The 23,757-nt window shown below is 42.4% G+C and overlaps 1 protein-coding gene across 1 annotated transcript in view; it reads right to left on the bottom strand.

The window, feature by feature from the left end:
• The window catches only part of Fam120a (family with sequence similarity 120A), a 96,757-nt gene that overhangs the window by 60,213 nt on the left and 12,787 nt on the right, over window positions 1-23,757 (bottom strand). The window contains exons 2-3 of the mRNA XM_028867661.2: window positions 15,730-15,976; window positions 10,374-10,456 (exon numbers count right to left, since the gene is read on the bottom strand). Of these exons, the coding sequence (XP_028723494.1) occupies window positions 10,374-10,456; window positions 15,730-15,976 (330 nt within the window). The remainder of the gene's footprint in view (window positions 1-10,373; window positions 10,457-15,729; window positions 15,977-23,757) is intronic.

The raw sequence follows: 23,757 nt of genomic DNA, 5'->3' as shown, positions 1-23,757 counted from the left end.
CCAGGCATTTCTCCTCATCTAGAATACATGATTTTTAGACATTTGCATACTTTTCATCATATAGGCAGAAATTGGAAAACAGCTGTTTACAAATTGAAGCCTGTGAAACAGTAAATAGCTTTGTGGCTCACCAGATTCTGTGTGTATAATGGTATGTGGATGAGGAGCACAATTCATTATACAAGTTTTCCCCAGTCCACACAAATCAGCTAGATATCGGGCTTTAATAAAATTGCTAACTAAGTGCTCTTTAACTGTTTAAGTTGGTATGAAAGTGGGAGACGGGCACACTTGACGCCACAGTGCTGTACTGCATGGCATACTCGTTTCGTGGGAAACAACAGTTTGTGACTTTAAACATTTTCTCACAAAGGTGTTCAGAAAACCTAACAGTTTTAAAAATCCAATATTGAATGCATGAAGCAAAATTAAAATAATGCCACATGTTTGTTTTGTTTGAAAAGATTGCAGCTTTGTATCAATTCTCTTGCTGCTAAGTATTCTTTTGGTGTTTTGTTTTGGGAAATATTAAAACGTGCTATAAGAGATTATGTAATAGCACCCATATTTTCAAGTTTTACATTAAGTATTTGTATTTTACATGACACTTCAGTCTGACTAGTCTGAAAGCTTCTAGGCCAATCCCAAAGCAGCCTAGCCTCCCACTGATCTGCCTCCTGTCACCACAGTAGTCTTCTCTACAGACTCACAAGAGTGCAGCATATCGATTTCCTCTGGGTCTACAGATAACACTGTTGGGATCTGTGTATGTTACCAAGACCTAACTGTGCTCCTTTGGTAGCTGTTTATCCACCCATCATCTTTCAGTAAGAATTATCTCTAGGCTGAGGCCGTAATAAAGCTGCTATGGACGTTCAGGTAGGAGTCTGTGTGAACATGGTGTTTTTTTATTCTCAGGAATGAGACTGCTGGGATGCGCAGGGTGTGTCTGACTTACAAGAAACCACCATCCTGCCCTCAAAGTGACTGTTATTCCGATGCCACTCCACAGCAGCAGAGCTGCAACTGCTTGATACTCTCCCCAGTCGCCCTCATTTAGCCCAGCATACTAGGTTAGAAGTGGCCATAACTGCTTTAACATTGCAATACCTCTTGTGTACCCTTTGAGCATTCTGTAAAATGACTGACTCAAACCCGTGCCTACTGTCTTACTGGGTTATCTAACTCTTGTGTCAATCCCCATGTACCATGGATGTAAATTCTTTATTAGACACATTCTATTTTGCAAACAGTTTCTCTTAGTGTGGTTGTTTTTCATTCTCTTAACTAAGTATATGGAACTCATAAAGATTTTCTTCTAATTTTTGGGTTGGTTTGTTGTTGTTGTTGTTTTTGTTTGTTTGTTTGTTTAGAGACAGGTTTTCTCTGTGTAGCAATCCTCACTGTCCTGGATCTCGCTCTGTAGACCAGGCTAGTCTCAAAACTCACAGATATCCGCCTGCCTCTGCCTCCCAAGTGCTGGGATGAAAGATGTGCACCAACCATCACTGCCCTGCTACTTTCTTCTAATGTTAAATTCTATTTTGCACATGGATATTCATTTGTTATAAAGTTACCTTGTAGCATGAATCTTAAATGGTCTTATTAATAAAAACAAACCCGGAGCCAGGTATTGGGGTCAACGCTGAAAGATCAGAGAAGCAGAACAAGCCACAGCCACCTCACCTTGCCAATTCCTCAGCTGATCCTGTTTCCTCAAACTGGAAGCCTCTGAGTCCTTATCCAGAATGAATCTCAGCTGAACTGTTGCTCAAAAGCCTGAAAGCTTAACCAACCTAGTTCCTGGTTTTCACGCCTTACATATTTTTCTGCTTTCTGCCATTAGTTCCTGGGATTAAAGGCTCTTGTTACCTTGCCTGGCTGTTTCCAGTGTGACCTTGAACACACAGAGATCCAGGCGAATCTCTGCCTCTGGAATGCTAGGATTAAAGGCGTGTATGCCACCATTTTCTGGCCTCTATATCTAGTGGCTGTTCTGTTCTCTGACCCCAGATAAGTTTAGGGTGCACAATATTTTGGGGAACATAATATCACCACATTACCTTGGAATTTCTGATGAAATAACTGACAATACATATGTGCTATTTCTGGATTGTTTCACTCCACTGATTTACATGGTCATCCTGGCTGACAGTGGTAGCTTTAGTCTTGAAATGTGACAGTATTAAGTCATCCTACTTTGTTCTTCATATTGATAATTGTATTTGGGGCTGGGGAAATGGCTCAGTGGTAGAGGACTGTCTGTCGATATGCTCAAGGTCCTGGGCCTAGACCCTAACACAAGAGAAAAAGGGGTGAAGGGATGGTAGTTGTTATTTTCAGTCCTTTAAAGTTCCATATGCATTTTTAAATCAATGTATACAGAAATTCTGGCTGCAATTGTGATCAGAAAGGACATTTTGACAATGGGCTCACAGGCTCTTTCTTTAATTTAGACCGTGTCTCCACAATGACATCCACCTGTTCTTTAAAAGCATGGTAGGAAGGTAAGATGGATGATGTAGGGGTAGCGGGTGCATGATGCTTATCAGGAGCTCCCTGGGTGTTCTTGTTTCAGTACTGGAGGTAAAATGTCATGGTAGCAGAAAGAATTATATTATTAGAATTATTAATTATTTAGAATTAAATCAGTACGTGGAAACTCTGGCTCTAGAGACAGGAGGCTGCAGTAGAGTACAAGAGGACCCAGAGTGCAACTCGGATGTCTGCACTAAACCAAGGCACTGAGGAGGTGGGGATAGGGCAGATGACGAAATGGAACCGAGTCAGTGATGTGGGGATTAACAGGACACCACGGAGAAGGAGAAAAAGGCAACAGCAGGCTCAGCATGGAGGTACATATATAAAATCCCAGCACTTGAGAGGGTGGAGACTGGAGGATGGGAAGCTTGAAGCTAACTTGACTCACTGTTTCAAAAATCAAAAACACACAAAACATTTGCAAATTTTGTATCTAACAGAAAAATTGCATCTGAATATATTAAAATCTGTTTTAATTTGATGAAGATAAATAACTCAATTTCAAAATAGGCAACATGCCGGGCGGTGGTGGTGCACGCCTTTAATCCCAGCACTCAGGAGGCAGAGGCAGGCAGATCTCTGTGAGTTCGAGGCCAGCCTGGGCTACCAAGTGAGTTCCAGGAAAAGGCTCAAAGCTACACAGAGAAACCCTGTCTCGAAAAACCAAAAAAAAAAAAAAAAAAACAAAAAAAAAACAAAATAGGCAACGGATCCAAGTAGACCTTCACTCAAAGGAGGCAGGAAAATGGCCAAGGGGCATAGGAAAAGATGTGCAACATCCTTAGTTATTAGAGAAAGTCAACTTGAAAGCAAAATGAAGACCTCAATAAGCTTAGGGACTAAACACAAGAACAGACAGTAACAAGTGCTCTTAAGGACATGCAGAAATCCAACCCTCCACATACTGCTGGGGGGAGAGAAATTGTGTAGCCACTACACAGCATAAATGGTGTGATGAACTCTCAAAACACTAAGCATAGAATCAGCACACAGCCCAGACACTAAGGAGAAATGAAGAAATGTATAAAAAGGTGTGCCAATGTGTTCATAATAGAATTTATTTAATTTTTTTAAATCTTTTGTTTTTGTTTTTTGAGACAGGGTTTCTCTGTGTAGTTCTGGCTGTTCTGGAACTCACAGAAATCTGCCTGCCTCTGTTTCCCAAGATTGAAGGCATGTGCCACCAATGGCTTACAACAGAATTTAAAATCACCAGGAAGCATAAACAACATAAAAGTCCATAGACTGACAAGCAAACAAAATGTAGCATAAACATACAATGGGATGTCCTCCAGGCCCAGGAAGGAATGTGGTGCTAAGACATGCCACAGTATCAGCAGACCCTGAAAGCATTATGTCAAGTGAAAGCAACCAAATAAAGAACAGTACAGTGTCTGATTCTATTCAGAATGAAGCGAAAGAGTTTAATATCAAGGAATTGGGGTATATTAATAAGTACATAATTTTTGGCATAACAAAAATATTCTATGATGGTTTCACAGCTTTGAATGTTAAAACCTTTAACATGTACAAAGTCCTTGATTTGACAGTATGTGAGTGATACATCTTAATACAGCAGTTACTGATAGGAAGACTGGGCTACTATAGAATTGGAGATAGGAACCAATTGTGTCTGAGCCTGAGCCTGAGCCTAGGCAAGTAAGAAAGGGAGGGGAATCCTATATAGAAAGCCATATTAAACACAGCCCACAGGAAGGACAATGTCTCACTGGGGAAAAGGCTAGTTTCAAGAGGCCAACTTGGACAAGGCCTAAATCAGAGCCTTGAAGAAGCCAGTAAGCACACAAAGCTGGGCTGGTACACCCTCCATTTCTGACCTAAGTGTAGTCTTGAAAAACCATGTCTGCACTAACTGACACACCCACACAGTGTTAAGGATAAAAGCATCAGCATATATATATATATACTGACTACATCCCCAGACCTGTGGTCTAGCCTTAACAAATGATATTCTCTAGGGAACAGAGGATTGCCCTGGAGCCTCCAGTGTATGGATGTAGTGTAACAACAGTGCTGGCCGGCCATCTGCTCAGGGTGAGGGGCTGGCACAGATTAGAGAGCAGCACTGAATGTCACTGCACCCCAACACCGTCCGACTTTCAGAGGAAGGTGAGTGCTGAGCAGGAAGCACTGGGGCCCACCCGGTTTGGAACAGAGCCAAAGCTATGGACTCGAGTCAGGACACGAATTACTGCCACTAACTACACTGCTATTTCAAATGAAACTAGAGCACTGCATGGTGAGCACAGAAGGTACAAACACCAGCCTGGAGCCTCCCTCTGCGCCTTTCCTCCTGGCTTTCTCCAGGGTTCTCAGAAGCACCACCCTCCATCCCCAACCCTATCACAGACCTATTACTAAGTCTGAGCAGTTGCCGCATGAGGTTCTCACTCTCCCCATGGAAGAGCAAGTCCCTCTCTTCCTATCATGAAGAGGGGGACCCCATCCTAACCTAAAAAGTATGGGCAGAAAGCTACGCCTGAGTCCCAACAGACTGCAGCGAATTCCTCAGAGCTGCACATTTCCCACATTGATTTTTTAGGAAACAGAAAGCCTCTGAGTTGTCATGTACTTAAAAGCATCCCACTTAACAATTCAATTGGTAAATTAAAAATGAGCAAAGAATAAATTTCATACTAAATCTAGGTTCTCAGGGTTCGTATTAACCACTGAGAACATGTAGTAGGCCAGCAGTGGTGGCTGTTGCCTGTAATCCCAGCACCTATGGGGAGAGACAGGAAGACTGTGCTGAGTTCCAGGCCAGCCAAGACTACACAGCAAGACCCTGTCTCAAAACAAACAACCCAACAACACAAATGCCTAGGTAATATACATCATGGCCATAACTCAATGCTAAACAGTAGCAGATACAATTACTTCTGGAAGACCAAACACAAACATGCTAAAGGCAATTCTCTTCTCTAGAGCAGGATTTTAGGTGGCTTTCATTTCCACATTACACTTTTCTCTACCATTTGGAGTCTGGAGAGTAAAAATGTTAAAAGAAATAGGAAAATCATAAAGATCAACTAATAAGAGTAAATGTGTAGTCAAACCACCTCAAGTTAGGTGACTACATTTTTTTTCTCCTCTATTCAGGCAATGTTTTGTTTCTGTTGTTTTTTTACAGGCAAAGAAGGAAGAATGGTCAGTTTATTTGCCTTTCAGTCTCTACCATTGTTTTCTCCAGAGTCCAGGAAGTACTCACATCTCAGATATTGTTTCTTTGCTCTTACTGAGCCAGAGACTGACTGAAGGTAAAGGATGCATTGTGCTAACTTCAGCTTGACACTAACATACAGGCAGGAATTCCTTCCCTAGAAGATTCATGGAGACAAAACTGTCCCCTTGTGCTAGGACAAAAAGCAAAACAGGTATTTATTGAATTTATATCCAACTGAATTTTAGAGACCATTCCAGAACAATAAAGCCACTAGTCCACCAACCTAGCTCCAGTACTCATCTGACACAAAAGAAGCCTCTAAACACTGGAATTTTGCTGTTCCTCCTGGAGGGAGGCTGGCTCCACACAGCGACATCAGCTTCATGGTCCTCTGCTGCCACCTTTCCAAGGACAAGGTCCAGCACCAGACACTGAGGTTAGTGACACTGGACAGTAAGCATCATTACACACACACACACACACACACACACACACACACACACACACACCAGGGGTGAGGGATAGTAAATCATTCCAGAAACTCCAAATTCTGGAAAATCAGCAACAAGAAGAAATTATATATATTTTTAAAGCTAGCAACATTGATAAGACTTTTTAAAAATTAAAACAAAATACCCACCCAAAAGTTAAAATTCCTGTATCTGGTAAGGACACAAAAATCATAGAATAACATAAAACCCACAAAACACACTTGGAAAAATCACTTTTAGGGTGTGTCTGTGGCCAGGGCCCTATGCCAGGCTAATGTTACAGCCTCGCACACCTGTGCAGAACACTTGCAAGGGCTGGGTTGTGTGAGGCCAGTCGCCAATCTTCATACGCAGGCAAAGTGGCCTAATTATCCCCAGGGCACAAGGGAAGCAGGGTCAGGGGCATTGCCACAAAGGTAATGGTAGCGCACACACTTCAAGGCATGAGGCTAACTTGAGAGAACCCTCTGCCCCACCAAGACCAACCAAGTGGGCACAGCAGGATGTCCAGCAGAAGCCACTTTGGCACGCCAAGGCACGTTGATCTGATGTTCATTACTGTAAGTCAGTACAGAAAGGTTCTTCACAATTACATAACTAAGACTAAAATATTATATACTAAGAGCATTTTCTTCCACCAGAAGGTTACAGTGAGGATTGCTCTGTACTTAAAAAGAGGGTATTCCCCAAGTATATTCAGACACTCCAGGTAAACGGCATACTCTCCTTTTACAGCCAATGAACTCACATACAGCCTCAGGTCTGGGAGTCCGACCAACCCTCAAGTCACCTACCCTGCCACCGGTTACTTTCTTTCTGCCATTATCAGGGTCCCCATTAACAGGGCCAACTCAGCCACTGGGCCTCTAAGACTGAAGCAAAGGACCTCAAAGCCAAGATCCTGATTGTGTATAACTTGAAAAGCCACTGAGAAAGTGCACAATCCAGCAACTGGGAGGCAGAGGCAGGTATGGATCTTTTTAAGTTCAAGGCCATCCTGGTCTAAATAGCAAATTCCAGACCAGCCAAGGTTACATAGTGAGACCCTGTCTCAAAAAAAGGAGGGGAGGGGAGGGGAGGGGAGGGAGGGAGAGAAAGAGAAAGAGAGAGAGAAAGAAAGAAAGAGAAAGAGAAAGAGAGAAAGAGAGAGAAAGAAAAGAAAGAAGAAAAGAAGGGAGGAAGACTGACTAAAAAAGCTCTAAGTGCCGGGTGATGACTGCGTCCAACCCAGCACTCAGTCTAGTGATGAACACAAGGCACTGACTGACAGGGCGGCACAACCTTCCCACCTAGCTGTCCTCTTTGCAGGTGGTTCATGAGTTCCTCAGCTGTTCAAGAGCAGCTGGGCCACAGAAAACCTGTAAAGGGAGTGAAAGGAGAGAAAAGGGAAGAAGAGTCCCAGCGTTGAAAGCACACTGAGGACTTTGAGCCACATAAACTGTGGACTGCTAGCTTCTTATCCATATGTGATTTTATTAGGTATTTAAAAGATGAAACTTTCTCGAGACTTTGAGTTTTCTTTTTAGCATACTGTGTCAGATTCTTTTAAAGATTTTCAGTTTATATGCTCAAGTGTGAGTCTTCACCTATTTCAATCTTTTATCACACCACATTTGGCACATTTTGCCAGAATGAAATTTATTACATTGTTGTTCACAGTGAGTTGGTCCTATATGAATTCACTGTCTAACAACTCAAGGCACAGGAACCTGGGAACAAGATGAAAGAGAAAGGGGGTCTCAAGGAGCAAAGAGCAAGCTGGAACAAGTAGCAAAAGAATTCTACTTGAGCCCTGAGGAGACAGCAAGGTTAGGTGCAGATTACACATCGGGAGGAAAACTTGAATTTGAAACTAAGTATCAATTTTTAAAACCAATTAAAATTCTAGGAGTATTATGGAGATAAGCAACAAGTATTCAAATTTTCAAAAGATAGAATTAATTTTATAACTGAAAAAATGAGAAAGATTAAAATAGCAGCTGGGATGCATATCAATAATGTTCCAAGAGAAAAATCATCCCATTCAGCTCTCAACCATGTTAGGATGATTAAGACAGTGCCACACACAGAAAATGCCTACAAAGAAATCTAAACATAAAAATTGGCCAACAACAGCTAGAGAGATGGTTCAAATGGTTAAAAGTACAGGCTGGATGGTTGGAAAACTTGAATGTGGGGCCAGCAGCATCGCTCAGCCTGGGTAACATGCTGGCTGTCAAGCCTGCCAACCTAAATCCAATCTCCAGATTCCTACATGATGGAAAGAAGAAAGCAATTCCTACAAGTTGTCCTTTGACCTCTCCAAGAGATATGTGTGTATGTATGAGCGCACACACACATATAAAATATTAGTAACTATAAAAAGTTTTATTAAATATTTTATTTAATATTCATACATTTATAATGTATTTGGATCCAACTCATTTCTCATTCCTTCCCCTCCAATTCTTCCCCTAACCTCCCTCACTTTTTCCTCCCAACTTCACAAAAATAAGTTTTTTTTTAAAGGAAAAATGGAACATAGACCTAATGCTCAAATTTCTATTTGTGAATTGCCGGGAGTTTTGTTACTGGTAACATTAATACAGAGAAGACGCTCTCAGTGGTAGGTGCAGTGATGCAAGATGGAATACGCATAGATGGAATGCTGCGACAACTGCATCTTATTTCCAAACAGTCTGAGTTAAAACAAGACACAGACATGTCTACATAATTTATGGGGAAATGTCAGCAAGTACTGAACCAAGATGGTGGCTACCTGGACAAACATTTTCTATCCTTTCAGCATTACATATACTTACTAAGCTGGTTTCCCAACAATCCTACGAATTACTCTTCATATCTAGGCTTATGGAGGGCAAAGCAAAGGCGGTCCAGCTGAACATGTGACGATACATGCATAGAGCGGGAGGTTTCCACTCAAATCCCTTACAGAAGTCCCCACTTATAAGGACCCAGTGCTTAACAGGCCAAATGTGCACAGGTGCAGCAGCACCGGGAGCCCAGCTGTTAGAGACCACACCATTCCAGCCTCTACTCCACTCGCCATCATCAAGATAGCAGGTCCTGTCACTTCATTCCTAAGAACACACAGGAGACACTCCATTACCAACAGCAAAAGGAAAGCTTTGCAAAAGTAAAAGGGAAACAAGTGATTCCTAAAAGGAAGGGGAAATTAACCTTCAAGAGAAGTTGAAGGTTACTTAACCAAGAAATATTACAGTGAAAAGAGAATACTTCGAAGACACAGCTGAGAGAGGAAAAGAGGTTCTGAGCAGCAAGAACTAAAAAAAGGAATCCTCCTTGAGAGATTTTCCTTCAGGAAATCAACAATAATGCAAAGAAAGAAAAACTTACATTTAAAACTGAACATCAATTGCAACATTAGCAAATGCAGATTTGCGGCACGCCTCTGGAGACCACCCACTCTGCCCTTCCCTTAGTCTAGGGAAGCTGGTCCCAGAGCTGGAAGTGACAGTGTCCAAGTCCCCACCTAAGGCACCTAACAAGTGAGAATGCTAGTCATAGTGTCACTGCCAGGTGCCAGAGAGTGTCCTCACGGCCCACATCAATCTCACTCCTTTCTTTTAGGCTTACACAGAATAGACAACCTCCTCCCTTCAGAACCCCCTGGTGAAATGTCTCTTTTCTGATGTTCATTGCTATCACACACGGAGAAAAACAAAAGGGAAATGAGAAAGAAAGCGCTGTGTTAATAAACCAGTGCAAATGAACCGTCCTCTCATTATTCAAGAAGCACTAAAACACTATTTTATAATTGTAGAAAGGTAAAAAGTTATGACTATGTTAAAAATTCTCACTGTGTGCTAAAAGATGTTGATCTAAGTGACAGATGACATTACCTATTAAAAAATTAGTATTTTAAGTAAAAATGTGAATTTATGAAAATTACAGCTCAAAGATTTCTTCTTGTCTAGCTAGGCACAGGACATTCTCAACACAGGTGTTGAGAGCAAGGAAGGCAGCAGGTTACTTATGAAGACAGAGCAGATCCCCAGGTGAGTCACAAACAAGACACTCTACCCACACAGCATGTCCCTCCCTCCCTTCTTCAGGAAAGTCACTAAGGCACCGTTAAAGCAGTAGCCGAGTCACAGTGGTGAGCCACATGCTGGAAAACCAATCGACATTTGTACCTTCAGTGAGGCGAGTGGATGTTCTGGACCAAGTAAACTCCAGTGAAAGGAAGCCAGATCCTCATCAGGTAGTATGTGATTTCCTAGAATATAAATGTGGACAATGTAAAAGCCATCATTATCAGAGACACAGGGTAACATCCCCACCACTGTATGCTAGCTAACTTGCATTCAGCTTTCAAGCAGACAAACATTTCTTCACACTGTTCTATGAAGCAACACACAGCAGGCAGTCCTTACAGCTGACTCAAGGACCAAGTGAATGTTCAGTACAGTCTGGACATCAATCACACGAAGGACTTCCCAGCACTATGCAAAAAGTCAGTCTAAGGATTCCAGGAAGTCACATAGAGACCAGATCTAAGTTTTCATGTGTTCCTGAAACACCTGTGGTTGGAAATGATTTGACAATTATTTAGCCAGATGTGGAGTCTGCGGTTATAAAATCTTCCCTAGAAAGATTAAAGGACGACAACTGTGTTCCAGTACGAATCACCACAAGTGTCTGTGACAAAGCACAGACCACAATATCTGAGCGGTCTGTCCTACCTCTAGGGCTATGCTAGTCTACAAGTAAGAACTACATTCCTGAAGGGTATTCTACTTTCACAGCAGAGCATGAATGCCTGAAACACTAACATCTATACGGTGCTGGTACTCTCGCTGCAATTCAAAAGTAGTAATTTCCTAAGTAACTCTGTGATGTTTGTACCATGGTTTTATCACTTCCCCATTAAAACATCCGATTCATTAACTACCTACTAGCAAGCAGTAATAGAAAGGCAATCCTGTGCCGCATCGCTACAGCACAGTACCCACCCCAACATGCAGTACGAACCAGGTCATCAAACCAACAGATAGCCCCAGCTGTGCATACAACTGGGCTCTGTACTGCTGCTTGCTGTTAGTGAACTGCACAGAATCTTACTGTGAAATAAAGTCTCAGAGTTATTTTAAAGATTCAACTTAAAAAAATATGAAGTTAATTCCAGTATCAGTAATGGACTTTGTAAAAACTCAAACTTTTTTTTTCTTTTTTTCTTTTTTGGTTTTTAGAGACAGGGTTTCTCTGTGTAGCTTTGCACCTTTCCTGGATCTTGCTCTCTAGACCAGGCTGGCCTCGAACTCACAAAGGTCCGCCTGCCTCTGCCTCCCGAGTGCTGGGATTAAAGGCGTGCGCCACCACCGCCCGGCAAAACTCAAACATTTAAATGAGTATTCCACTCAACTTTCTAAAATAAAACTTTAAGTAGCTGCACTTTTTATGACAGAAAAGGAAAATAGCTTTATTTAAAGATAATGAAATTTTTACAAAATCTAAAATAAACAAACTTACTCATAATTTGCCTAAACTTCTTAAATAGACTAGACTCTTATACCTCAAATTAATTGGATGACTTTATTATTATTTTTTTAACTATTGGGAACTGAACAAGGGCTGATATCATCCTATCACTGAGTTACACTCCAGCCCCCTTTTCACTTTTTTGTCTTGTGACAGGGCCTTACTAAGTTGCCCAACAGGACTTAAATTTATGATCTTCTTGCCCCATTCTCCTGAGTAACAGGGATATACAGAGCTAGCTAAAGTATTGCTATGGATTGTTTCTTCACTTATTTCAAATTTCTCTAATATAATTATCTAGAAAAGTATGAGTTGATATTACCTCAAAGAAATATACTCAGTATTTCTTAAACAGAAATCAAATATTCGTCCATATTTCAAATTCTAGGCAAAAGACATTCTGCTTAGCACTTAAGTAAACATTGAATCATCTACATAACGTGTCACCTACCTACCAATATATATGTAATATATTAGAGCTTTTTACTGGGGGGGGGGGGATATTTCAAGACAGGGTTTCTTTGTATAACAGTCCTGGCTGTCCTGGAACTAGCTCAGTAGACCATGTTGGCCTCGAACTCACAGATTCTGCCTGTCTCTGCCTCTCTCCCAAGTGCTGGGATTAAAGGCATGTGCCACCATCACCTGGCTATAAAATAGGTTCAGATACAACTCTGCTGACCTGGAACTAATATGTCAAGGTCACCCAGGCTGACCTCAAATTCCCAATCTTTCTTTATCAGCCTTCTAAATGCTGAGTATGTATGCCCAGCTCAACACATACTTTTAACATCAAAAAAAGTATCCATTTACATTATAACTTCTGAAAATATATTTCATTTCTTTTAATCTTCCAAATCTCAAAACACAAAAATTCCATAAGAATTTTTTGCTATATTTGCAACTAGATCTAAATAGAGACAGATCAGTTGGCAAATGCTTACCTTACAAGCATGAAGACCCAAACTGTAACCCCAAAACCCACATAAAAAGACATATATAATGGCACATCCTATATAACCCCAACACGAGGGGCATGTGCACCAGACACAAATGGACCCTCCTTAGGGCTCACTAGCCAGCTAGCCTACACTTACTGGTGAGCCCCAGATCCCAATAGGAAACCCTGTCTCAAAATAAAAGAAATCAACAACAAAAGTGGACAGTTGTCCAGAGGAACGTCATTGGAGACCGACCTTTGACCTGCATACACCTATCTTTCTGGTAACTAGAAATTTATAAAAATAACCCACAATCTAATTAATTTCCCAGGATGGGCTAACTCCATAGAAAGCACAGTAACTTCACTAGAGACCATGCAGCTCCCCAAAGGGCCCTGAGTATCTAAAGTAGAGAGCCAAGGGGTTAAGTCTCAGGAAAACCTCACTCCAAAAAACATGCATTTCTACTTGGACACAATTATGCAAAAAAAGTTAAAGAGATGAATTTTAAAGTAGCTTGACACATACACAAAGACATAGGAAGGGGAGGCTAACAGGAAAGGAACTGCACAAGGCAGGTGCAAAGTAAAAGGTGTATATGTGCAGCTTTAATCCCAGCACTCAGGAGGCAGAGGCAGGCAGATCTCTGTGAGTTGAAGGCCAGCCTGGTCTACAAAGCAAGTTCTTAGACTGCCAGGGCTACACAGAGAAACCCCATCTGTAAAAAAAAAAGCAAAAAAGCAAACAAACATGTGTATATGAACATGTTACTACTTGAAACGTATTTAAGAAATATAAATTAATACATAAAGTATATCCTTTCTGGAAATATAGCAAAATAATTCTTTCATGGGATGTTTTTAATCTACTTACAATAGTTTGTTTTTATTTTAAAGTAGTTGTTTTTCTGCTAGGTGTGGTGTCACGCACCTGTAATCCCAGAGGACACAGGAAGACCTAAAGTCCAAGCTCATCCTCAGCTACAAGGTCACTGGAAGCTAAACTGAGCTATATAAGACTCTTGTTCAAAACAAAATACAACAAAAAGGTACTTGTTTTCTTTTATAATAGTGGCTATCATGCAAAGGAAAAGAAATCATAGCAATGCTTTAGCCCTGTGGCATATTTTCTTTGTGTTTAAGATTTGTGTGTGTGTGTGGTTTTCTTTTCCCTTTAGTTTTTTGAGATAGCGTTTCTCTGTGTAGTCTTGGCTGTCCTGGAATTCACTCTGTAGACCAGGCTGGCCTTGAATTCGGAGATCCCCCTGCCTCTGCCTCCCCAAGTGCTGGGATTGAAGGTGTATGCCACCACTGCTCAGCAAGATTTTTTTTTCTAATTTTAAACTTATTATTTTATTGTATGTGTCCAAGTGTTTTGTCTACATGTATGTATATCGGTATGTATGTGTGCCATACATGTGTGCCTGGTGCCCACAGGTCAGAAGGGGCATTGGATCCTTTAGAACTAGAGTTATAGATTGTTGTGAGCTACCATGTGAGTGCTAGCAACCAACTAGGGGTGGGGGGTGGGGTCCAGTGCAAGAACAGTAAGTGCTCTTAACCTCTGAACTATCTCTCTAATCAAAGATTTATTTTGAAGTGTGTGTGTGTGTGTGTGTGTGTGTGCGCGCGTGCACTTTCTGTACGCTGTGAGAATGCACTGCTCTGACTGGTTGATAAATAAAGCTGCATTGGCCCATGACAGGGCAAGATAAGGTTAGGCGGTACATTCAAACTAAAGACAAGATGAAGAAGGGTGAGTCGGGGGAGACACCAGCCCACATGCCCAAGGAGCAACAAGATGCCCACAGACCAGTAACACCATGGCCATGTGGCAATATATAGATTAATAGAAATACGTTGAGTTGTAAGAGCTAGCTAGCAAAATGCCTGACTTACAGGCCATACAATTTACAGTTTGTAAATAATAGAAGCCTCTGTATGTTTACTTGGGACCAAGCAACTGCAGGAAGCAGGTGGGAGAAAGCAGTTAGGAGAAATTCATCCTGACCACAGGGCCAGGCATGACCGGAGAAATTTCCAGGGTGTGTGTGTGTTATGTCATGTGCATTGGTATTTTGCCTACATATATGCCTGTGTGAGGTGTCAAATTCCCTAGAACAGACAGTTGTATGCTGTTATGTGGGTGCCAGAAACTGAAACCAGGTCTTCCGAAAGAGCAGCAATTGCTTTTAACCACTGAACAATATCTCCAGCCCATGTGTATTTCTATGTGGAAATATGCACATATGTGTGCAGGTATTTACAGAGGCAAGCCACCCAACATGGGTGCTGGGAACTGAACTCAGGTCCTCTACAAGAGCAGTGCACTCTTTTATTAAGAAATTTTTTTCATTCATTTTACACACCAATCAAAGATTCCCCCTCTTCCTTCCTCCCGCTCCCCCAGCCTTCCCCGACCCCCATAAGAAGGCAAGGCCTCCCATTGGGAGGCACATCCAGTAGAGGCAAGTCCAAGCCTTTCCCCTGCCTCAAGGCTGCGTGAGGTGTCCCATCATAAGTAGTGGGCTCCAAAAAGCCCAAGAGCAGTACACTCTTAACTGCTGAGTCACCTCTTAAGCCCATTTGTTTTTTGAGAGAGTCTCACTGGGTAGCTCAGCTCAGTGATTCTCCTGCCTCAGCTTCCTGCATGCTGGGATTACAGGCTTGTGCCACAATGCCAGGCACATATTTTCTTCATTTATAAACACAATTTACGATACCAGTTTGATGATCACTAACACTGTCATAGTGGGCATGCGTTCAGAAAACATAGTGGGCATATGTAATTCAGAAATGTTATTGCTCTAAAATTTGGAGTTTATCACAAAGTAAGTTTTTCAGCCTGGACAGAACATATAAACAAAAGCTTAGAAACAAGAATAATACGTTACTAGCAAATAAAGAAAAAAATATCCAAAAGAATGCAATTGAAGAGCCCATTCTTTCATTCTTAAATGTAAGTATCAGATATAAAACCAAAGCACTCAGGCAGAAAATCTTCAAAAGATACATCAGTATGCTTACTGTACCACTCCCTTAGAAAATAGTTTTCACACTACTCCACCTACCTAACAGAGCAGCAAAAATAGGAAAACGATTTGGGTTCAGGTCCAGTTGCTTGGCAACTTCGTGCATCAGATATTGGCTTGTGGTGAGACTCTTCCCATTGCGGCTCAGTTTCAGGGCATGGGCACTGAAGTAGTAGGGGATGTTGCACAGTGCATAATCAGAGTCATACGCCACCAAGCCATGGAAACCATTCTCTCTGCAGAAGCCAATCACTTCTTGATGGTGATCCTCAATGCTCTGTGCAACCTACACACAAAAAAAGGAGATGCCATCAAATGCAGGCTCTAACTGCAGCAGCAGGCTCAGCAGGCAGTCTGACATAAACATTACCCAAATGATCACAAAGCGCCAGGTCCAAGTGTGTAGCACAGTGCTCCAACAGGAATCTCATAGGAAAACTGAATTAAAATCACCTCTCAATAACCTACCATCCCATATAGACTGCAAATTAATTCCCACTCATGACAATCCAAACTCATCCTACTTAAAAACAGGCAAATCTGACTGATCCCTCTGACAGTATCTAAGAGAAAGGAAAATGGAAGGGGTAGGGGAGATGAAGAAGAGAATAAAGCAGAAAGAGTAAGGCAAAGGAGGCACCCACATTTGCATAGCCAACAATCTCCTCAAAGTACATCAATAGGGTTGGAAAGCAGCATCATACTTTCTCCCCTAAAGAAAGGCCTGCATTACCTGTTTCCTAGTCTATGCTCCTGAGGTGTTCATTACAGAGGGGCCTCGGGGTACAAATGAACACCCTAAAGATAACTGTCCCTGTGCAAGCCACATCAGGACTGCCACTTAGCTAACTGCCATGTTTGTGAAGAGAAGGAGCCCAAGCACTCTCCCTCTGCACCCCACTGTCAACTAGACACAGCAACCTAGCCTGGAGGCTCACCGAGGAGCAGAAGACACCTAAGAAGGCCTCTAGAGTCCTGGACACATACCCACAGCACTGAAAACTGCTCTGAAAGGTTAAAAACCAAAGTCAAAATCATTGTTAAAATCTTAAACAAGGTATAACACTTCAAATCCCAAACTACTGATTTCCCTCTCTTATTAATTCTCAAACTCAGCCGGGTGGTGGTGGTGGTGGTGGTGGTGGTGGTGGTGGTGGTGGTGGTGGTGGTGGTGCACGCCTAATCCCAGCACTCGGGAGGCAAAGACAGGCGGATCTCTGTGAGTTCAAGGCTAGCCTGGTCTCCAAAGTGAGTTCCAGGAAAGGCGCAAAGCTACACAGAGAAACCCTGTCTTGAAAAAAAAAATTAATTCTCAAACTCTGTCCAACTAAAATTCTAGAAAGCTATTTGTTTGTACAATGAATGAAGGTTTGTTCTTTTTGTTTTGTTTTGTTTTGTTTTTGTTTTTGTTTTTTCTCCTAGACAGGGTTTCTCTGAGTAATTTTGGAGCCTGTCCTGGATCTCGCTCTGTAGACCAGGCTAGCCTCGAACTCACAGAGACCCACCTGGCTCTGCCTCCCGAGTGCTGGGATTAAAGGCGAATGAAGGCATTTTAGAGACTAGAATTTACATTGAAGCAGGAGACTCAGTTCAATCTCCACAGAGACTTAGGAGAAACACGTGCCTCTTTAACCTGAAATTTCTAGAACTACAATCTAATGTATGGATGTAACGAGTGAAATTTTAAGTTCCAGCAGCCAAGGGTCAAGTGACCAGCAGCTTTCCTACTGCACCTAAGTGACACAGAACATCTGTGTCTCCTCAGTGGTGGCCATCATTAAGCTCCTTGCTGGCTTTCACAATGGAAGTGGTTTCCAGGTCTTGCTGAAATTAGTTGTAATGAAATCTCATCAAGAGGCAAAGCAAACTGTTGAGGATAATAGTTAAAGGAAAAATAACATTTTGAATTCTCTTGGGGAGAAAATTTAATAAAACATACGTTATAAGAAAAAGCAAAACTACAATTAGGTAATGCTATCCCTAGAATAAGAGAAATTTATTTCATCCTTAATCTAGAAACATACCAGCTAAAATAGAAAAGCTGAAAAAAAAATTTCTAAAATTAATCCCATCTAGAAATGGTAATCTTAGTCTAGTCCAAGTTCTTTATCAAACATTCTTCCACACTGGTTGTTTTCCAGCCATCCCCTAAAAGATTCCATGAGCTTGAGGAGATGGTGCAGTCTATGCAGTCCATGCTTCTATCTGCAGGAGGTTTATCAGCACCTTGTTCCAGAAAACTGAGAGCAGACAGACCCACCTCCAAGGTCACAGCCAGAAGGGCTGGGCTCAGCTCCTGGTACATCACTCTCTGAGCTCCTAGACTATCGGCTTCACAGGGCAGGGAAGTGGCTACATCCCAAAGCAGGAGAGGCTTCTCCTAAGGAAAAGCTTTTCAACCAAAGGCTGAAAGAAGAGGCAGTTCCGGGTGGGTTTCCACGGCCATGCCCATTCACATCTGAGGTAAAAATCAAAGACCGGGAAGTAGAACTCCACCTGGGCTCAGAAGGCAGAAAGCGGAAGGTGAAGACTGAGTCAGCAGGGGTCAGGTCTAACTTGTCAGCTTTCAAATAATGCTGGGAGTGGTGTGAAACAGTAGGCAATATATTTTAAAAGCTGTAAAACCTTCATGTTCTTTGACCAGTAACCCTACTCCAAGAAATAGACTAAAAATTAATCTACCAAATAAAAATCATTAGAACCATGAAAAGAATCATAGTAACTCCTACAGGAGAAAACTAAGCTTAAACTATGAAACAGGTAGTCACTACAATGTTTTGTAGAAAAACTTGAGAAAAGTTTCATTAAAACATTAATCATATTAGAACACAATAAAATGTTAATTATAGCTATGCAAAACTGTGTCTGTGGAAACAGACTGGAAATGAAAAGTCCCAATAGAGTTGTATCAGGGTAGTGGAATTATGGGTGCACAACTTTTTAAGAGAGAGAGAAAAAAAAAAAAAAAAGAAAAACAAAAAACAAAACCTGCTTAAGGGCTGGGAAGCAGGTTAGTGGCCAGGAGGGCCTAACATGTGCAAGCCCTCAGTTCCATCCCAGCACTACTACAAAAGGAAAGAAAGAACTGTCCCACTAGAAAGCAGACCACTCTCTGGTCCTCTCTGCTGTAGACTTCAGACAGGTTCTTACAGTTGAAAAGTCTGTCTCTACAAAACACAAGGACCTCCACTCATCCATCCCCTGTAGCCACTCATGCATCCCCTGCAGCTAATCATCCATCCAATGCAGCTAATCATACATCCCCTGCAGCTAATCACACATCCCCTGCAGCCACTCATCCATCCCCTGCAGCTAATCATACATCCCCTGCAGCCACTCATGCATCCCCTGCAGCCACTCATGCATCCCCTGCAGCTAATCATCCATCCAATGCAGCTAATCATACATCCCCTGCAGCTAATCACACATCCCCTGCAGCCACTCATCCATCCCCTGCAGCCACTCATCCATCCCCTGCAGCTAATCATACATCCCCTGCAGCCACTCATGCATCCCCTGCAGCTAATCATACATCCACTGCAGCTAATCATACATCCACTGCAGCCACTCATGCATCCCCTGCAGCCACTCATCCATCCCCTGCAGCCACTCATCCATCCCCTGCAGCTAATCATACATCCCCTGCAGCCACTCATGCATCCCCTGCAGCTAATCATACATCCACTGCAGCTAATCATACATCCACTGCAGCTGGCTATTTATTTAGGGCTTTATCTGTCTTTGTTGAAGAATCACAGTATTGTTAATCATTTGCAAATTAGAGTTGGGGTAAATTACTAAAGTTTGTGAGCTTTTTAATACATTGGATTTTGTTGTTCCTTTGTTTGAAGCAGGATTTCACTGTTTTTTCAAGCTTGCAATCCTCCTGCCTCAGCCTACGAAGTGCTGGTGTTACAGGCCTTCATAGTCATACCCAGTTACACTTTGCTTTTAAATGCTAATCTGAAAACCAACCAGTGTTGAGAACAAACAATTCTGCTGGGGTGGAGGAAGAAGCTAAAGGGGGAATTGCTGCAGACCACTCAGCGACTGCGCATACTGTTGCTGCTGGAGAGACCACCTTGCTCATCTGTAACTTAAGAATCCTGGGGAACTCACAAGCTATAGCATTTCTCCACCTCAGTGATTCCCCGGTGTCAGGCAGCAAGTCTTCTCTAATTCAAAGATTGTGTGTGTGTGTGTGTGTGTGTGTGTGTGTGTGTGTGTGAGAGAGAGAGAGAGAGAGAGAGAGAGAGAGAGAGAGAGAGAGAGAGAGAGAGAGAGAGAGAGCGCAGGGGTCCTTGTTCTTTGTAAAGAGAGTCCCATAAACTGTAAGAATCTGCGCCAAGTTTACAGCAGAGAGAGGACCAAAGAGTGTGTTTCTTTTTCTAATCAGACTGTTCTTCTTTCTTCTTTTGTTTTGTGTTGTAATAGTGCTGGGCAGAATCCACCCTCACCCCACCACTAACCTGCTTCCAGCCTTTAACCAGGACTAACTGACTGAGTGAATAATGGAAGGAAGGAAGGAAGGAAGGAAGGAAGGAAGGAAGGAAGGAAGGAAGGAAGGAAGGAAGGAAGGAAGGAAGGAAGGAAGGAAGGAAGGAAGGAAGGAGCAAGCTAGATAACTATGAATGTTTATAGTGGCTGAATACACAATTCTGCAAGCTTTAAGCCAATGGTAGCTGATACAAAGACCTAGCAGAGGCTGTGATCAGAGTGAGAACGGCACAAAGAGGAGCTCTGAGCGGGAGAGGGGAAGAGGGCCGCACCACAGGCCGTCTTCATCAAATGTAGTAATGCAGAAGCTGCACGTGGTGGCACACGCCTGTAACCCCAGCCCTTGGTAAGTGGCAATAGAACCAAGAGGTCAAGGCCAGCCTCAGCTACATAATTACTGACTCAAAATAAATAGATTGGATTGTATTTTTTAAAATCTTAAAACAAGGTTTGGGGAGATGGCTCAGGTGATGTGCGTGCCATAGATGCAAAAGAACCTGAGCTGGGATCAGGGCACAGTAGGGCAGAGACAGAAGGCATGGTGGGGGGGGGGGTTGCTGGCTCCCAGCCTGGCCAAGAAGGAGCCCTGGCTGTAAGGACAGACCCTGCCTGAAAAGGAACAGGCAGAGATCTCTTCTGGTTCATACACCTGCACATACACTCACACAGATACACACACAGAAGTCAATTAATTAATCTTTGGTATGGGGGTGGAACTCTAGGGTCAAGTGCTTGCCTAACAAGCAGGAGACTCTAGCTCAGTGGTTCTCAACCTTACAGTTCTTCATGTTGGGTGACCTCCAACCATAAAATTATTTTCATTGCTGCTTCATAACTGTAATTTTGTTACTATTATAAATCATAATGTAAATATCTGTGTTTCCTGATGGTCTTAGTGACCCCTGTGAAAAGAGTTGTTTGGTCCCCAAATGGGATGACACACAGGTTGAGAACCTCTGTTCTAGATTCAAATCCCAACACAGGGGGAAAAAATGTATGTGGTCAGTTGGTGACAGATGTCTATAACTTCAGTGTTCAGTGTGCCAAGGCATGGAAAGTTCAAGGACAGTCTAGGTTACATAGCAGGACCCTTTCTTAAAAAATAATAAATAGCTGGGCAGTGGTGTTGCACCCTTTTAATCTCAGCCCTCAGGAGGCAGAGACAGGTGGTTCTCTGAGAGATCAAGGCCAGCGTGGTCTACAAAGTGAGTTCTAGGACAGCCGGGGCTGTTAACACAGAGAAATCCTGTCTCGAAAAAACAGAAAAGAATGCTATGAGACACAGCATTGAGAAGATTGTTACTGTTAACCCCCAGAAAGCATACAACAAGAGAACGAAGCCTTCACAGCTACCTAGAGAGAATCCATCTGTCATTGGAAATCCCTTATCAGAAGCCAGAGACCATCTGCCATGTTAGAAGTAGTGCATGCTTCCAACCAAGAAAGTGAAACTCCAGAACCCCTGAACACACTCAAAAGAATAATCTTCTTCAGCTCCAGCTGAGGGCAAGGCCAGCGACCCACACAAGGTACCCGCCTAAGCCAGCTCTCCCAAGAAACAGGGAAGGGAAGGTTAATGCTGAAAAGTTTAAGTGGCAGCAAAATGTACCGGTTTAGCTCTCAAGGAAGTACCTTCTATTTAGCTTAGGATGATTTTTATTCTACTATCAACTTACACAGAATTCTGGGTTGATTTTTAATGTCAATATGGTGTTAGATGTTATATTAAAAAAATAAATAAGAAGTTGAAGAGATGGCTCAGATGTTAAGACCACTGGCTGCTCTTCCAGAGAACGAGAGTTTGGTTCCCAGCACCCACACAGTGGCATACAAGAGTCTGTAACTCCCATTCCAGGGGATCCAAGGCCCTCTTCTGGCTTCCGTGGGTACCAGGCACACAAACAGCATACAGACACATGTGCAGGCAAAATACCCACACACACTAAAAATAGAGGGGCAAGTAAGTCAAAGCTGCTTCTATAAAGAATAACGATTTAAAGTTTCCAAGATTAGCTAGCAAGTATAGTAATTAATCTATTAACTGTGAAATGCAGACAAAGGGACAGCCCTGGAGGCAGCACTACTACTCACCCCTAAACTCCAGGGAAAGCACGCTCTTAGGTCCCTGCTAAGCAGGGGGGTAAACTGCCCACTTAATAGTGGTGTACTTCTGTGTTCATTACAAGGAAACTGGGATGAGTGGACACATTACATGTGAACCTCACAGAATCATTTCAAGTAACAAACAATTGAAATGTGTCAGGCACTTCTTCAGTAAAACAGGACATGTCACAGAGAAACACTGTGTATAACTTTTCTTAAATGCTTTTACAATAACTCAAGGAATAATTAATCCATCCTCCAGCCATCCAAGAAGATACAAGTTAGCCTGATCATATGAGGATGTAGATGAACCTCACTTCTTCTATTTAAAAGACGAAACAAGAACAGGCTTTGACGTATGCCCACAAAAGTCCAGTCAAAAGGTATTAGGTAGTGAAACTCACTCCTGGCTTCTGTTCCTGCCCTCATCCAACTCACAAATCAGACACAAATTGACAGAACCCAATTCCAGCTGGTGAGGTGGGTTATTGCTTCTGACTTTAAAGGAGAGATTTAGCTGTAATAGCATTCATTCCAGTTTCTCCCTCTAGAGAAACTGCGATCACAGCTGACCAAGCAGATCCTACATGCCTCATTTATTCCATAAGAACAGAAGGCAATGGTCCTAAAAGCAATGAAAAATATCTGAACTCCACCACAGCCAGCAACATTTCTTTTGAAATAAAAGGAGAGGCACCAAAAAAGATGCACAACTTTGGCAAGTACTAGAGAAATGCAAACCACACCACAAGTAACCATGCTCAGCAGGATGGCTACTATTCAAAACAGGTAAGAAGTATAGGCAAGCATGTGGGAAAAAAGTCAGAACCCTCGGAGAGTGAGAACAAAAAGTGGTAGAGCAAGTATGAAGCACAGCATAGTTCCCAAAAAGGTGCATCATCAGGGCGGAGAGGCGGCTCAACAGGGGAAAGCAGCTGCCTTGCGACTGTCCACCTACCCACACCCATGTAGACGTGGGGCCATGGTGGCCCATCTGTAATTCCAGGGATCAGAAGGTGGAGCTGAGATTCCTAGGACAAGCTGGCTAGCTAGACTAATGGAACCCTCAGGCTCTGACTTCCAGTGGGAGACCGCCTGCTCCTCAACACAGAAGGTGAAGATCAGTAAAGGATGACACTCAACATCAACTGGCTTTCACATGTACACATGCACATGTGCTCACACAAGAATGCACACTACACACATATATATGCAAAAACTGGCTAAGGTACCAAATTATGTATACCATACTACAATTGTAAAAAGACAATAATAATAATAAAAGAAGGGCACCACCCCGACTCCTGATAGTCTTAGAAGGCTTAGGCACTTAACTCCAAGACAAAACTTTTTACTTAATAAAAAACACAAACCTTATTTTCCTTGTGGATATATGACAATTGAACATGTATGTAATGCCTTTTCTGAACTACCAAAGGGTATGATTTTTTTTTCCCCTTTTAATTC

Source organism: Peromyscus leucopus, chromosome 5 (genome assembly GCF_004664715.2).
Source record: "Peromyscus leucopus breed LL Stock chromosome 5, UCI_PerLeu_2.1, whole genome shotgun sequence".
Lineage (NCBI taxonomy): Eukaryota > Metazoa > Chordata > Mammalia > Rodentia > Cricetidae > Peromyscus > Peromyscus leucopus.
This window is presented reverse-complemented; position numbering and strand designations above follow the sequence as displayed.